At 37.7% G+C, this 16180-nt stretch overlaps 1 protein-coding gene across 1 annotated transcript in view; it reads left to right on the top strand.

Annotated features, from left to right (window-relative positions):
* Positions 1-16180, top strand: part of LTBP2 (latent transforming growth factor beta binding protein 2) — a 106880-nt gene that overhangs the window by 32014 nt on the left and 58686 nt on the right. Inside the window, exons 4-7 of the mRNA XM_087724183.1 lie at positions 6675-6862; positions 8609-8779; positions 9605-9796; positions 11695-11960. Coding sequence (XP_087580309.1) covers positions 6675-6862; positions 8609-8779; positions 9605-9796; positions 11695-11960 — 817 coding nt within the window. The remainder of the gene's footprint in view (positions 1-6674; positions 6863-8608; positions 8780-9604; positions 9797-11694; positions 11961-16180) is intronic.

Here is a 16180-nt window from a genome sequence, read left to right as displayed (position 1 = left end):
TGATGTAGTAGTTAAGGCACTATGTTAGAAACCAGGAGACTGTGAATTCTAGTTTTGCCTTACACATGAAAACCAACAGTTTTGGGGTCAATCATTCTCTGTCAACTCTAAGAAGGAGGCAAGGCAAACCACTTCTGAAAGTCTTTCAGAGGCTAGTCCAGTATTCACCAGGAGTCAAAACCAGTGACATGCAGTCAGGGGAGGCAGGGGAGGCAGAGCCTCACCACTGTCATCATGAAAAGAAAAAAATTGTAAAAGGAAAAAGGCTGAGGTAGTTGCTGCCAGAGTCACAGTGGATGACTCTGCTTAGTGCTTAACTGTTTAAAAAAGCCTCTAAAAAAGTGCCCTCTACAGGAGGAGGTGGGAGAACCACGTGCCTCATTTAGTCTGACTTTATGATCACTCGAGCAGAGTTAAGCAAGGGTTAAAAGCTGAAAAATTCCTTATGTAGATGAGGCACGTGGTTCTCTTGCCTCCTCCTGTAGAGGGCGTTTTTTAGAGGCTTTTTAAAACAGTTAAGCAGAGTCATCCATTGGTGACTCTGGAAGCAGCTAACCCAGCCTGACCTCAGCAGCTCTTGCCTTTTTCCTTTTATATTTTTACATTTTCATGATGGCAGGCAAGAGCAAAGTTGAAATCCCCTGTGATTGTGAAACAGCTAGAAAAGGTATGTGGGTCGGAGGGAGGGGGAGGAATTCAAAATTAATGTAATTTGTAAGTAATTGTAAGTAATTTGTGTGTGTGTGTTTGTGCGTGTGTTTGTTTCTTCACTCAAACAAACTCTCAATTTGAGAGAGAGTTTGTTTGAGAAGAGAGGGAAGGGGATAGGAGAGGCAGGGAGTGCAGCCTGCCAGTTTTCTTTCTCTGTGTCGGGGCAGCCCGCCAGCAGCGGCGGGTCTTTTACCCACCTCTGCTGGCAGGATGGTGCTTTCTTTCTTTTGCCCAGAGGCGGGCAGCTTAGGCGGGCTGCAGCCTCTGGGCAAAAGAAAGAAAGTGGCTTTTGCCTGTTGGACATAGCGGCGGGGTGGGCAAAAGCCGCTTTCTTTCTCTTTGCCCGTCCCGCCTCTATGTCGGACATAGCGGCGGGGTGGGCAAAAGCCACTTTCTTTCTTTTGCGGCAATGCTCAGGCATTCTCTCCTCTCCCCCGAGCACAGGTAGGCGAAAGAAAATGCTTTAGTCAGTGGGGTGTTGGTGGAGAGGACTGCCACACCAGCCATAAACCTCACTGCACGTCACTGGTCAAAACTGATTTGAAGGCTATGTGTATGTTTATTCATTCTATATGATAGCTTGAATTGAATGAGTTCTTTTCAGCGTTTAAAATTCTTTTAACTGGAGATGCCAACTTAATTTTGGAGAAATTTGCAAGTAATACATATCTCTTTACCATTAAAGTATGGTAACCAGACTCATAAGTAACAGATAAGTCAGTTGCCTCTTACATATATTTCAATTCAGAGAGGAAGTGCTGCCAATTTACTATTCACTTTAGCTCTATCTGTACACTGCCATACAATTCTAGGCTTTCTCATAATAATGTGGCACCTAACTTTATCACCCAAACTTTAAATTAAAAAAGAAGAATTTCAAAGGTGCATCCATGGAGAAGTGCATGATGAGGTAAGAATATTTTGCAATTAATATAATTTAGTTTATCTCAGGAAAAGATGATATCACTAGATTGGATACCATTATTTTATTTGTGCATATTTAAAAGAGGTTTTTCTGATTCCTATTAGAGTTCTCTAATAGGTACTATAGCAATCTGTAAGAAAGGTTTATGGAAAGATTTTTTAAAAGGGAGAAAATTATGTTTATGTTCAGTGTTTAAAATAAACAATGGAAGAAGATAATCCAAGAACAATTTGTGCTTTGGAGAACAAGGCAGAGGTTTCTCAATATAACTTTGGCTCGCGTACTCTACTGTTTGTGAACTTTTAGTCAAATTAACCATCGGAAAATTATTTTGGAGTTCCTGATAGAATAAATATTTCATTGAAATGCAAAACAAAAAACCTAGACATTTTTCTTCTTCAGTGCTGAATCTTGTTTAGGTGGTAGGGCTGATTTTACATATAGCTCTGATCTGAGAAGTTTAAATCTAGAGCTGACATGTTCTCCATATTAAGCTGTACTTCCTAAAACAAAAATTGAAAACAATTGCAAAAAAACTATTATGAAAGGATCAGCTATAGTTCATGCTTGTGGATGTTTAAGTAAAGCCATTTCTTTATATTTGTTACCTGTGGAAACGATCTCAAAAAATTATATCCAGTAATGCACTGTAAATTCTTGAGTTACTGCCAGCACTTCTTGTAAAAGAGAAGTAATGTAACAATGTAAGTAGCATCAGTAGGAGAGGAACAAGCACCAGCGAAGTAATTAATTATGTGAGTATCTGAGAGACAACAACCTCAGTACTGGTGCATAACTCTGGAATTTCCACTTTCTTTTTACAAACCTTATAAATTCTCAAACCAGCTAAAATCTTATTTGTTTTAACTGAATATATACTGCTATGTTTCCAGTTGTAGTTCTCATTAAAATATTTTAATGTTATACAGCTTTCTAGGTTGATTTGTTGGTAGTTTATGCATTTAATATTCTGTAATGTAAATTATGTTGTAGTAGTTTTGCAGTGCATTTTGGGAGTATGGTTCTAATGAGAAATGAGCAACACATTTTAAAAATACATTGTGTATTTTTAAAATACATAATAATGATTATTGACATCCCAGACAAAGTTTTACTGCAAATGATAGAGTTCATATTTAAGCACTGATGTCTCACAGTATTGATCCTAGGGAGATTCCCAATTCTTGACTTTATTGAGAAAATTGGAAATAAGTTTCTCTGATGGCAATATGTTTCTCTGATCCTTTAAGAGGGATGTAGGCAAAATAGAAATATCAAAAAGTGACATCCCAGGGTGTTAAAGTATCTGGAAACCAATTCCTTGAGGAATTTTTGAAAAGATTGGACATGTTTAGCTTGGAGAACAGATGGTGAGAAATGATAATTGTCTACTCTTAGCTATCTTAGCAGCTGTTATATAGAAGATAAAGTAAATAAAACAGTGGATGGAAACTGCTAAAAACAGTAAGTTTGAGTTAAAATTAGAAGAAAACTCCTAATGATAAGGACTGATTGACAGTAGAGGGTCTCATATACACCAAGGCTTGCTTTAATGATGTTTTGTTGAATTCACACAGCACCTTATGTCAAAGCAAAAGTAAGTTAGAGGTTAGCACACTCTGTGAATATCATAACATGTGATTTCCCTAATGTAGGCATTTCCCCCAGAAGTATAGATTAAAATTCCTATAAATTCTCTGCTTGTAGCAGAACACCTCTACTTCCCATAGTTTCCCAGTTTCCAATGAATTCCCAGTTTCCAATGAAATTGGAAACTATGCTTAGAAGTTATAGAATGGATTAAGATATTACATCAACTCCAAACCATACTTTAAATATTCTGGCCTGTTCTGAAGCTCCAAAGTATAAATGTCTGATATGAATGATATAGAATGCTATGATTAATTAAAAATATAATGTCTTGCTTGCTCATACTTCAAAGGGAAGAGAGAAGAGGCTATGTGGATGATCAAACATCTAATTCACATTTCAATTTATTATACTTATTCCTTTGCAGAGGAGTCATGTTGCCAGGGAAATCAAGTTGAGGAATGAATTCACATTATTATTTAATTACTGAATGAACAATCAGGAAATTATAGCTTATTAATGTAAATGTCTTGAGAATTCTTTTTGAATGGTCCCTAAAATATAAGCAAAATTTATCTAATTCTGTTTCAAACCGTTAGATTAAAATGATCAGTGTAATTTTCCAATAAATAATGACTCGAAATAGTATTACAAGTAGTTCTTCAAACCTTAGTTCCACTTTTGAAATTCTTTTAGATGTAGATCAGAACTGGATTTGATACCTGGAAGGTATATGTAGAGGAAAAGAACTTTGGCTCAATGAATATAAAGGTGCCATTAAATAAGGAACTCTGTAAAGTATCTTGCTCCCTGGGGGGCTTGTTTATCTTGCATGAAATCTGCTTAATCTCATTAAATTTTGGCTTCTTTGGAAATTCCAGTACTAACTACTGCTTTACTTGAAAATAAGAGGGTAGTTGAGGTATTTAGAAACAAAGCAGTCTGGAAATCTTGGCACTGTTCTCTAGCAGAGGAAAGAGGACCCAGCAGGACCAAATAGAGTTGAAAAACTTAAGAAAGAAAGAGGCTTAGCATGAGTAAGTCGAAACAAACTGCTTTGTAAGAATCTGCTGTGACAGCCAGCATGCATTAATAGGCATTGAAGCACTGGGCCTTGAGAGTGGAGAAGATATGATTCATTGTTGTGGCTCACCTGTCACAAAAAACTAAATAGTTTTTAGAAAATCCTAAGTAAGACAAATTTGCTAATGGGTATTCATTCATTGTAAGGCTTCTTTCACTGATAACTTTTATGGATGGTATATACTGTTGTATTTCTTTGGCTGGGACCATTTCTTGGCTATATTTCTTTAGTGATCAGTGCCAAAATCAGAAAAGAGAATCTACTCCAAATTCATATAGGATGAGCCAACTCTGAAGGGATCGCTCATGTTTGGAAACAGATGAGAGAATTGAGGAACAATGGAATTTTCCTTGTGAATGTTACCCCTTGCACAGACGTAGTGACCCTCTTATACTCAGAGCCAATCCATTTAATTTGACTTGCATGATTGCCGCTGGTGATCGGTATTTGTTTTTTGTTTAAGTGGTTTGTTTTGTTTTTTGAGCCCAGAATAATCAGTGCTTTTGGCAAAGAGTTTTGAAATGGCTGCATGGTAATATGCCAAATTAGGATCTGTTCTGGTTATGCATTGCTCAAAACAAAGCAACAGAAAGTGATTCTCACTACCTAGCAATTTTTGTATATTTTTTGTAATCTGCCATTCTCTTAGGGAAAAATTACTATTCACGGGGGGCTAAATTCTCCGAAGGCAACTTCTCTATAAAGGAAGAATGGAATGATAATAGAAGTAATTTTGCTAAGAAGTTTGCTTGTGTTTCAGAAGATGAAGTAAAAGGATAGTCTATGGTTTTAAATAATTATCTATAATCCAACAGACATGTAATAATACAACAGAAAAAGAAAGAAGAGTATGATCAATAAGTTAACAGATGAACTATATTCATTCACGCTTTGCAATATTGGAATAATCTACAAATACAATTAAAATAATACGTTGATGCAATAAAAAGCTCTATCATAATATAAAAATAATAAAAAAGAGACAGAAATACAGTAGAGTGGATAAATACAATGAATTTAAATACCCAAGGGGGGAAAAATTGGAGCTGTCACTGAATTGTCAATAATGTTGGCACTAGTTATAGGAAAGTGGAGAATATTCCACATCTGGTGTTCACAAGTCAGAAGGCACTATTTTCTTTATTAGTACATAAAGTGCCAATGATCGATGAGGAAAATATTTCTTAATTATTTAACCTCTGATAGGTGGAGAGGTGCTTGTCCAAAAACATTTATTTTACTTTGAAATGATGGAAGTGTGGCTATTTAAGTTAATGGGAAGAGTCGAACAGTTGTTATTCTCAAAACTGAGAAGACAAGACCGAGTGGCTGTTGTGTTTCCCTCCCAATAATTTGGCCAACGTTCCATCAATCAGGCTGGGGGGTCAAAATTTATACCCCTCAGACAGGGTCTGCAACTGGGGAGTCCTCCTGGACCCACAGCTGACTTTTGACCACCATTTGTCAGCTGTGACCAGGGGGGAATTTGCCCAGGTTCGCCTGGTACACCAGTTGCGGCCCTACCTGAACCGGGAGGCTCTCACAACAGTCACTCGAGCCCTTGTGATCTCTAGGCTGGAATACTGCAATGTGCTCTACATGGGGCTGCCCTTGAAGAGCATCCGGCGACTTCAGCTAGTCCAGAATGCAGCCGCGCGAGTGATTGTGGGTGCACCGCAGTTCGCCCACATAACACCGATCCTCCGTGAGCTGCGCTGGCTACCTGTTGATCTCTGGGTGCGCTTCAAGGTGCTACTCACCATTCATAAAGCCCTTCATGGTAGTGGATCTGACTATTTGAGAGACCGCCTTCTGCCAATTACCTCCCTTCTTCCCATCAGATCGCATAGACTGGCCTCCTTCGAATTCCATCCGCCAGTCAGTGTTGACTGGCGACTACGCGGAGGAGAGCCTTCTCGGTTGCAGCTCCGACGCTTTGGAACAATCTCCCCGTGGAGATTCACACCCTCACCACCGTCCAGACCTTCCACACAGCCCTCAAGATCTGGCTATCCCGTCAGGCCTGGGGATAAGATCCTAATCTCGCCCCACCCGAATGTCGAATGAATGTTGTGTTTTATTGGTTATTTTCCTTTATTCACATTTCTTTTGTGTCCTGTCTTACATTCCCCTCCTATGAAATGTAAGCCGCCCTGAGTCCCCTTAGGGAAAAGGGCGGCCTATAAATGTCAATAAAATGAAAAATGAAATGAAATAAAAGCATATTAAAAGAGCTCTTGGCTTACTGCTCTCAGTTTTTTACCTTTCTCTCTACAGGCAAACTTTAACCTCATAAACAAGGAAGACTTTCAATGGGTACATAACCATTCAGCACAAATATTAACTTAGCTTTCATCTTCACAGGGTTCAGAACAGAAGCAGCTCCCTTGTTACTTCTCAGTCATATACTGGATCATCCCGCACAGTCCGACGCTACCCAGCTGTAAATCCTGATCATCTAACTTCCAATATAGTTCCCAATGGGAATGGATTTGAACAGAGTAGAACTGGGCCGCGAATGGTATATCAGGAACCTGTTTTGTCTCCCTGGGGTAAGATCTGAGTAATCACATGGTCTTTTTATTTAGTTACAGACAAAAGGTCCTGGATGCGGGATTTAGGAGAAGTGGGCCTTTATTACACTGGGTGTAGACATATTGAGATTTCATAGCCAGCATTTCCTCCAAGTCTATAATGAATAAGACTTTACATCATTAGTGATTTTTTTAGGTATGTGAGACTGAGATAATGGTGCTGCCTATACCTTGTTACCCTTAATTACTTTCCTGTTTCTCTTAGCTGAATTATGCTGTCTGAAAAATAAAGCATATATTGTTTTATTTCCACTTTTACTCAGATAAAAATTCAATCTCCAGACCAATTCATTATTACTTTATAGAGGGTAGCTTTTAGTATCACACAGGCAGGTTTCTCTTTCATGTAAACAAAACTTTCTTTGTTTTCCATCTAATTTGCCTTCTTCACCCTCATTTACTCTGGAAATTTCTAAAAATTTGGGGTAGAACAGAATGTTCCTGTGGAAAATGAAATCTGTTCTGGCAGACAAACCCAGGGAGCATCTTGGAGCTTAAGTTCTTGAAGTCTGGAGTTATCCAACTTTTTCTTTCTCCTCATTCCTAAATGTGTGAAGTTAATGTGATGAGTACTGAGAAGAAACAAGAACGTTCTTTGTATATGTTCACAGGGAATGTTCTTTTTAATCAATTCCAAATTGTTAAAAAAGAATAGATTTTTCCACAGGAACATATTAACCCTTAATCCATCACCCCTGTCCACCAATATGCCACCAAACATTTTAGATTTTCCCTCTCTCTTCTTGCTATTGAATGGACTAGGTTTTACATTCTATTCCTGTGACAATCTGTCTATTGTCTTCCCTGCACTATATCAGCCTCTTCTTTCTCAGTCTGAATTGAATTGAACAATGAACAAAACTTCCCTTCTCTTCATTGTTTTCTGCTGCATTGCTCTCCCTTAATCTTGGCTTTAACTTCCTCTTTTCTTGGTTGGAGGAGTAAAGGAACAACCTAGTCATGTTTGTTGAGACAGGTGGAAAAAGTGGCATTGCCATTATAGATTATTATTATTATTATAACAAAGCACATCTTCTGAGAATATAATTCTTGGTCTACTCTCATCGCCCATAAAAATGGGGACGGGAGACAAAAAATAAAGGGAAAAGGAATATATTAGCTTTTAAACATGCACATTTTCAAGTGTGCTTTTATCTGGATCTTTTTCAACTCTTATCTGATTAAATCTTTCAATCATGTTCTGTTCGTTCATGTAAGCCACAAATCCTGTTGTCTGATACAGACTTTTGTTCTATATGATTCCTATAAAAATTGCCCTTTTAAAGTTTATTAATATGAGAGTTCATTTAAAAATACTATGTAGAAAAATATATTGCCCCTTCTATAATCCTAATTTGGAATAAGTGGGATTCTGCAATTTAAATAGGAAGCAATTTCTCCTATTGAGGTGGCCAGTCTTCCTACTTGGGTTGTCTTGTCATTGCAGCAGGGAATTAAGAATAAAAGCCATTCCTGACTGCCCTGCTAAGGTTATACTTAATTCTCCAGGTTTACTTTTGAGGAATAATAAACATTGCTTAACCTTCAGGCCACACAATAAAGTAATGTTTAATTTGCTTGAATCTGAGAGAATCATAACATACAGTATAACCAGAAAAGTTAATATGCTGCATGCCAGTCCCCAAAACAAGTTGCTTAGACATAATATTTTATTCTGTGATGTGTCTCTTCTTTCTCTTGCAGGAGCTAACCTGACAGAAAAAATCAGGAAGATAAAAATAGTGTTCACTCCGACAGTCTGTAAACAAACGTGTCACAATGGCCACTGCTATAATAATTGTGAGAAAGGAGACACTACCACCCTATATAGCCAGAGCGGACATGACCACGACCCCAAATCTGGTTTCCGTATTTGTGAGTCTTCCCAAATGTGTAACCTCTTATTTTCCCTCTTATTATCTACAGAAGCAGAAAAGAAACAATTTTATGTGAGAGCCGTCCTACTCCTTGGAAATAATAGGCCAGTCTATGTTATCCTTTATTGCCGTTCTCCTACTCTTTTTATAAAAATATCACTATTCTGATATTCACAACCCCCACAACTTTAACAGGTGTCATTCCAACTCCCAGAATTCCCTCAGCCAGCATGCCATAGTACCTATGTTGCATTAGGGAGTGCATCAGAAGGCTGCACTGACCTTCTTAGCTTATGGAAAGTTTACCTTACATAAGGTCTTAGAATAAAAGGAGCCCAATACGTGCTTTCTGTAACTGTCTTTTATTGTTTGTTTGTTTGTTTGTTTATTTATTTATTTATTTATTTGCTTCTTATCTCACCTAGAAACAACTCTGGGCAGTTTACAGTTTCTCTCACTTCTCTCATTTTGATTTCAGTGAATGTATAAATTGGAAAATAAAACTAACATTGGTTATATTGTATATTCAATTACCTTTCAATTATTTTATTCTATATTTATAACCCTCTCTACAGCAGATATGATATAATTCAGTTTGTTAACACAGGGGAGAAGATTTTTCATACTCATTAGATGTAAGGCCAGGTTGGTAATTCAATTCCTCTAATATCCTTTTAAGGTGGGAGTGAGTGAATATGGAGATACTGAGGTGCATGCATAGGCTATGTCTATTATTTCCCAATAACACAGCTCCCGGCTCATCTGTCTTTGAAGCAAACATCCGTACTTTTTCCTCAATGCATTCAGTTTATTTTCTTTACAGATTTCTGCCAGATTCCATGTTTAAATGGAGGGCGTTGTGTGGGCAGGGATGAATGTTGGTGCCCATCTAACTCTACAGGGAAGTTTTGCCATCTACCAGTTTTAAAAGCAGAAAGGAAACGAATTCCAAATAGCCTGGCAAGCAGCTCTGTGAAGCATTCTATGTATACCCTTCCTCTGTCCAATCAACTTGGTAAGCATTAATTGCACGACTTCTCACTTCTTAGGTTAGTCATAGTGGTCCCCTGTCTAAGATTCTTGATATAAGATGTCTAAGTTCTGCTTTTGCTACTGTGCAGACATCTGCTTATTGCAATCTCCGAAACTTAAAATATATTGCTCACTTAGCTTTTGTTAGCCTCTGCTAACATCGTCAGAGTGTAAAAACCATTAAAGAGATATCTGCCTTTATACACTATTAATCAATTTGGCCCTTGCGTGTGTGATAGGCCCATCCTGCAGGATGAGCAGAGATCAACTTCTATCTGGGAGTAGAGATCGATGCCCCTTCCCCCTTTGGACATGCAGATCTGCCTTAGGAAGAGATAGCCAGCCCAGGTTGAATGCCCAGCAGAATTACCTCAAGCCGTAATAGGTGTGAACAATGAGGAATGAGCTGGACCAGTTACAAGATCAAGGCAAAACAACAAATGAAGCTGGTTAATATATCAGATGTGCCTGTTAGGCGGAAGAAGAGGTGGGAGGTTTGGGAAGAAGCCAGAGGGAATACTGCAAAATGAACCTATGAACAGCCTCTTGGAATGAAACCCATTCATAAGTAGGGGAGTTTGTCTGTCTGTCTGCCTCTCTCTCCCCCACTCATCACTTAATAGTCTTTAAACCAATTACAAAAAATATCTATCTTGGAAGTCATCTATTTCAATAAGCCAAGACGTGTCAAAAAGTAAATTCTTTTCTTTATTTCAAACTGGCACTACTTTCTTGGTCTCTGTTATTTGGGGAATAGAAATTCCCCAATAGTGTTCATTTTGTTTCTATGTTTTATTGTGCTTTATATCACCCGCATTATGAATATAAACTGCCCAGAGTCACTTAAATGTAGAAAAGATAAATAACTAAATAAATATTGGGTTGTTAAACACATTGTTTATCTGCACCTGTCTTCTTTTCTTACCTGTGCACTCCATTCTCCTGCCTAACAATTTATGAATATATGCACATAAAATGGTTTTCTCACCCACATAAACAAAATCATTTGAAATTGTAGCTGAAATTCTGGAACAGAGATTTTTTGGGAAAGTACATATGGCTGTGTGTGATGTTTTTCTTTCATGACTGTGTGCAGTGTTTTTCTTTAATACCTGAATTCCAGAAGTCTGGCATATAAAAAGCAGGATTGTACAAGACATTTCAAATTCAAAACAGTTGTTTCAGATTTGAAACGGTTTGTTCTGAGCATTCTGGAAGTGCTTCAAGCTAAATTAAATACAGCATGTGGGGATGCTCGTCTGTTAGGATCAGATGTAGAGGGAGAATCAAGGAGGAAAAGCAAACCTCATTGCTGATGTTGAACACTAGTGTCTCATGGAATTAAATGACATATCACATTCAGAGGAGTTAGATTGATTAGCTTCACATAGAATGACAGCATAATTTGGAGACTCCATAACTGTATAAAAAGTCATCTGCATTGCAAATCAGAACATCCATCTAACCCAGCTCCAGTTATATGGGCTGTAATTTATAGCAGTCTCCCCCAGAATGTCACTTTCCAGATGTGTTGCAACTCTCAGAATTGTTGATCTGTATGTAATCACTACAATACGTTGCCCTGATGGTTATTTATCAGTTGTGACAGTCACCATTTGTTGTTGTTTCCTTTGGGCTTCATTATAAACCAGATGTTATTTCACTTGCTTATATATTGTGATCCTTATGTGATTATTGCTTTTTTTTTCAGGGAAAGGCACGTACTGTTTGATTTGAAAAACACTGTGGCTTTCTGAGGATAGAATGTATGCTAAAATTGTTCTTTGAATGATACCAGTCATTTTAGTTACTTTTTAATGATGGCTTGTAATAGAAAGAAAAGTCAAGTTTCTAATGATAATTTTCAACATTTTCTTTCAGCTTCAATATACCCCTCCTTGGTGAATGTGCATATTAACCATCCCCCAGAAGCCACCGTGCAGATTCATCAGGTGGCTAGAGTAAAGAGTGACTCAGAGGAATCAGAAGAGAACAGTGTGGAAAGTGTACAAATACCCCAGCTTCCAGTGTCCTCCCATTACAATAATAATGTCACCTCAAATAATAATGTTGTCATTGAAAGCAACCAGCAACAGAGGTCCCAGGGCTTCATGGGAAAATGTTACCTGGAGACAGTACATGGAAAGGTTAGGAACAAGTTTATTTCTGGGTTATATATGAAAATAAAGCTCTTCCACGGTGCTCAAGATGTAGCATTAAACTATGCAATCTCATGTCTTTGTCTTGGTAGATGAGCTGATTTATTTGTGGCTCAGTTACCAGAATAGAATTACTGAAAATATGATCTTTCATTTGCAGCTCCAGCGCTGCAAAACTTTGGGGAGCTATTTTCCCATTGGGAACTTTGCCTTGCGTGCCTCCTGGCCCCAGTATAGACATTTACCCCTTATCCTCATCATAGAGCAAAGTTGGAACCCATAGCCTACGAATGTCACAAAGCACCTTTATACTCTTCCCATAGGATGAAGAGACCACACTGCTGAAATCCATTGGCAAAATATTTAATTTTGGCAGTACTGTATTTTTGTAAACAAAAATAAGGATCGCCATTAGAGTACTTTGCTCTTTTCATCAGAGTCATAGTATCCTCCTGCAACCTAACACAAGCCCCTCAAATAATACCATTATGCCATAAAGATTAACTCACCATAGCATCATGGCAACATAGATTCTGTTTAAGCAGATGGCACTAACCAAATTTATAAAAAATAGAAAGAAGGTCTTTATACTGAGGGAGAAGACTATGAAAGGACAAAGCCACATGGGCAGCTATGTCTCAACCTAGGAGTTTAAATAGAGAGAGAATATTAGGTGATTCAGAATAAAGAAAAACAATTTAGTTTCATCAATTGAGCATGCTTAGCTGGGCATGTAAAATGTTAGAAATGCTCATTTTTTATTTTTTTAAAATATATTCTATTAAAAAGTGGTGTTAATGCTTCAGTAAATCAATGTCTAATCAAGGCAATAGGCGCAAATGCTTGAAAATGCTGTCATTTAAGCATATTAAAATATGAATCTACATGGGCAAAGATTATTTTTAAAAAATAAAAAATTAGGAAATTATTTTTTACCTTTGTTCTACTGTAATTTCTCAGTAACACAGAGCCAGTTGTAAAGGATAGAAGAGCTTCATGTGATGGAGGCATTAAAGAAGAGAAGAAAAATACTAGTTGTGTGTTTCCCAGCTGAAGAAATGAACCAAGGACTGGTTTTGCCTAGGGTGCCCCAGGCTGGAAATGATTTATTTTCCCCATCTGAGAAGACAGGAATCACTGTCAAATAAAGGAAAACCCAGAGTGTCAACACTGGTGTAGAAAAAAGCCTTGCATCGAATTATTGGATTGTAGGTCTGGAAGGGATCTATCTATTGATTCATTTTTTTAAATGAAATGATCACCAATTAGATTGTTGGAAGAAATGTCCAGTTGGGTTCGGTTCCAAGTGGGAAGAAAGACACTGGAAACATGGAGACTGCTTGGAAAGATGGTTTAATGATGAACAGGACCACATGGCTTGAGGCCCTGGGCAAAAAGGGAAGAGATACTGAGAGTGCCTGGGTTTTATGCCCTCTCTGGGCTTTGAAATTAAGCTTGTATTCTGATTGGTTGTTCGATTCCCATGTGGCCATGCAGGGGTAACTTTGTAGGTTGTCTGGGTCCCAGGCTTGGTTGAGCATTGCTGGGTGATGATGTAATGAAGGGGCTTTTTGGCAATTCTTATTATGACTCTGCCTGAAGGAGGTAGATCTTTGTTATGTAGAATAGACTGATTCAGGCCTTAATGCCCATTGACAAAGGGGGTGGGACTGAGTTTCTGCCTCCCTTTTAGGGGTAAATATTCTTCCCTTTTAATATTTACTAAAATATCCCATTTTCCTAGGAGAGGGGCGAGTGCTAACTTCCTACAAGATAAAAATGATTTTTTTTCGCAGTGCAACAGCAACTTAAAACCATGATGGTATGCTGTAATTGCTTTCATTTGTACATTACTATAGCACAAAGTGGTAGCTTGAATTGGAGAAACCATAGAAGGGCAGTAATGTATTGCTGCCTTTTGAGGAGCATCCACATTGCAACTTCTTGCACTCTTGTTTAATAATACAATACAATACAATACAATACAACACAACACAACACAATACAATACAATACAATACAATACAATACAATACAATACAATACAATACAATAGCAGAGTTGGAAAGAACCTTGGAGGTCTTCTAGTCCAACCTTCTGCCTAGGCAGGAAACCCTATACCGTTTCAGACAAATGGCTATCCAACATCTTAAAGACTTCCAGTGTTAGGGCATTCACAACTTCTGGAGGCAAGCTGTTCCACTGATTAATTGTTCTAACTCAGGAAATTTCTCCTCAGTTCTAAGTTGTTTCTCTCCTTGATTAGTTTCCACACATTGCTTCTTGTTCTACTCTCAGGTGCCCTGGAGAATAGTTTGACTCCCTCTTCTTTGTGGCAATCCCTGAGATATTGGAACACTGCTATCATGTCTCCCCTAGTCCTTCTTTTCATTAAACTAGACATACCCAGTTCCTGCAACTGTTCTTCATATGACATTGAAATGTCTTAAGTTTGAGACAGGTGCATTCTGTTTCCCCTGGAGATTTTGAATGCAGAGTAGGAAGCTAATTTAGTAGATTCAGTAGTGCGAATATCTTGAAGCAGTACAGCTCTTTTCATTAATAAAGAAAATAAAGATGATTCAGGCAGATCCTGGAAGTGCAATCATCTTGAATTCAAACATTTTCTTCAAGTCTTTGTTATTCTCTGTCTGACCCAATATACATTCAAGAAATCTAGGTCTAAAGGTTGCCCCTTTTAAAGCTATTGTCAGTATATCATAGATAAAATGCATGGGGGGAAAAAATTCTTACTCAGGAAACAAATACCATTATGCTAATTTCCCTTGTAGCTTCTTGGGAAACTTTGTTCATGTGATCCTCATTCTCCCTTCCTCCATCCCTTTAAAATAACAGCCAAACAATTATATGAAAAAAGATTGTGCCTATTCTGTTATACAGTTATTTAACTGGAGCAAAAAAAAAAAAAAAAAAAAAAAAAAAAACCAGAGCAGAAAGCATTTTTGTCTTCAGATTCAATCTGATGCCAAATTTATGGGAATGTAATCCATGGGCACATGGCCATTTGGGGTGGGTGGGTGGATTACTGCCAGTGTTGGCTTGTTGATTGCAGTTGCTTAGTTCTAAAGGGGAAGTCTATAATCCAGAGGCCTTTTCGGGTAGGAATAAATCGATGAAAAATCCTAGACAGATATGTCCCCACTTGGCAATATATTTCAGTCTGAGAATAGACATTTATTTTATTTTATCCAAAGGCTTTGCTTGATTATATCATTTTTAAGACATGATCCATTGGTCAACACCTCATACCTAATATTAATTCCTTAACTTTTCAAGGAACAAAGAGAAAGATGAGTTTTCACTTTCATGTATGAGAGATTATTTACTTGCTTAAAATATATAGTTGACTCTGACAGCATCAAGTTTCTTTTTTAGCTATAATGTTGGGGTTATATCATCTATTTGCACCTTCGAGCGAAGGGCAAAGGGAAGAGTGTCTGCGTCTGTCTCTTACTTGACCTCTTGTTAATTAAATGAGTCTATGTTTAACATGGGGACGCAGTGGCTCAATGGCTAAGACGCTGAGTTTGTCGATCAGAAGGTTGGCAGTTCAGTGGTTTGAATCCCTAGTGCCGCATAATGGAGTGAGCTTCCATTACTTGTCCCAGCTTCTGCCAACCTAGCAGTTCAAAAGCATAGAAAAATAGGAAGATAACAGCGTTCCATGCGCCTTCAGCATTTAGTCATGCTGGCCACATGACCACAGAAACGTCTTCGGACAGTGCTGCCCCTTCGAAATGGAGATGAGCATCGTCCCCTAGAGTCGGGAACAACTAGCACATATGAGGGGAATCTTTACCTTTACCTTATGTTTAACATACATATAGAATTTCCTGTCCATCACTTTTTCTTTCTTCCTTTTCGAAATGTGATTTAAATTAACTTTAAATTTAATTTAAATTAATGTTACTACTTAAAGTTATTTAACTTTATTATTCAATTTTATTTATTAAATTTATTGTAAATTTAAAGTACGATTTTCTATCCATGTTTTTCTTAATAAATCTTGGAACTTTTGTTCCAAGTATGGTGAATGTCTGTTAGCATTCAAATTGCAGCTGAGCAAAGTCCATGCTCTGCATTCAGGATAACTACATTATGACTATTTTATGTTTTAATGGGACATCACGCTGTTTAATAACTCAGTGTTGTTTCACTACCCTACTTATCTTAAGGAGTGTATTTCA

Source organism: Thamnophis sirtalis, unplaced genomic scaffold (assembly GCF_051295495.1).
Source record: "Thamnophis sirtalis isolate CommonGarterSnake01/CBP01778 unplaced genomic scaffold, rThaSir2_p1.2 scaffold_1, whole genome shotgun sequence".
Classification (NCBI taxonomy): domain Eukaryota; kingdom Metazoa; phylum Chordata; class Lepidosauria; order Squamata; family Natricidae; genus Thamnophis; species Thamnophis sirtalis.
Note: the sequence above shows the minus strand (reverse complement) of the source record. Positions and strands in the feature narration are given on the sequence as shown.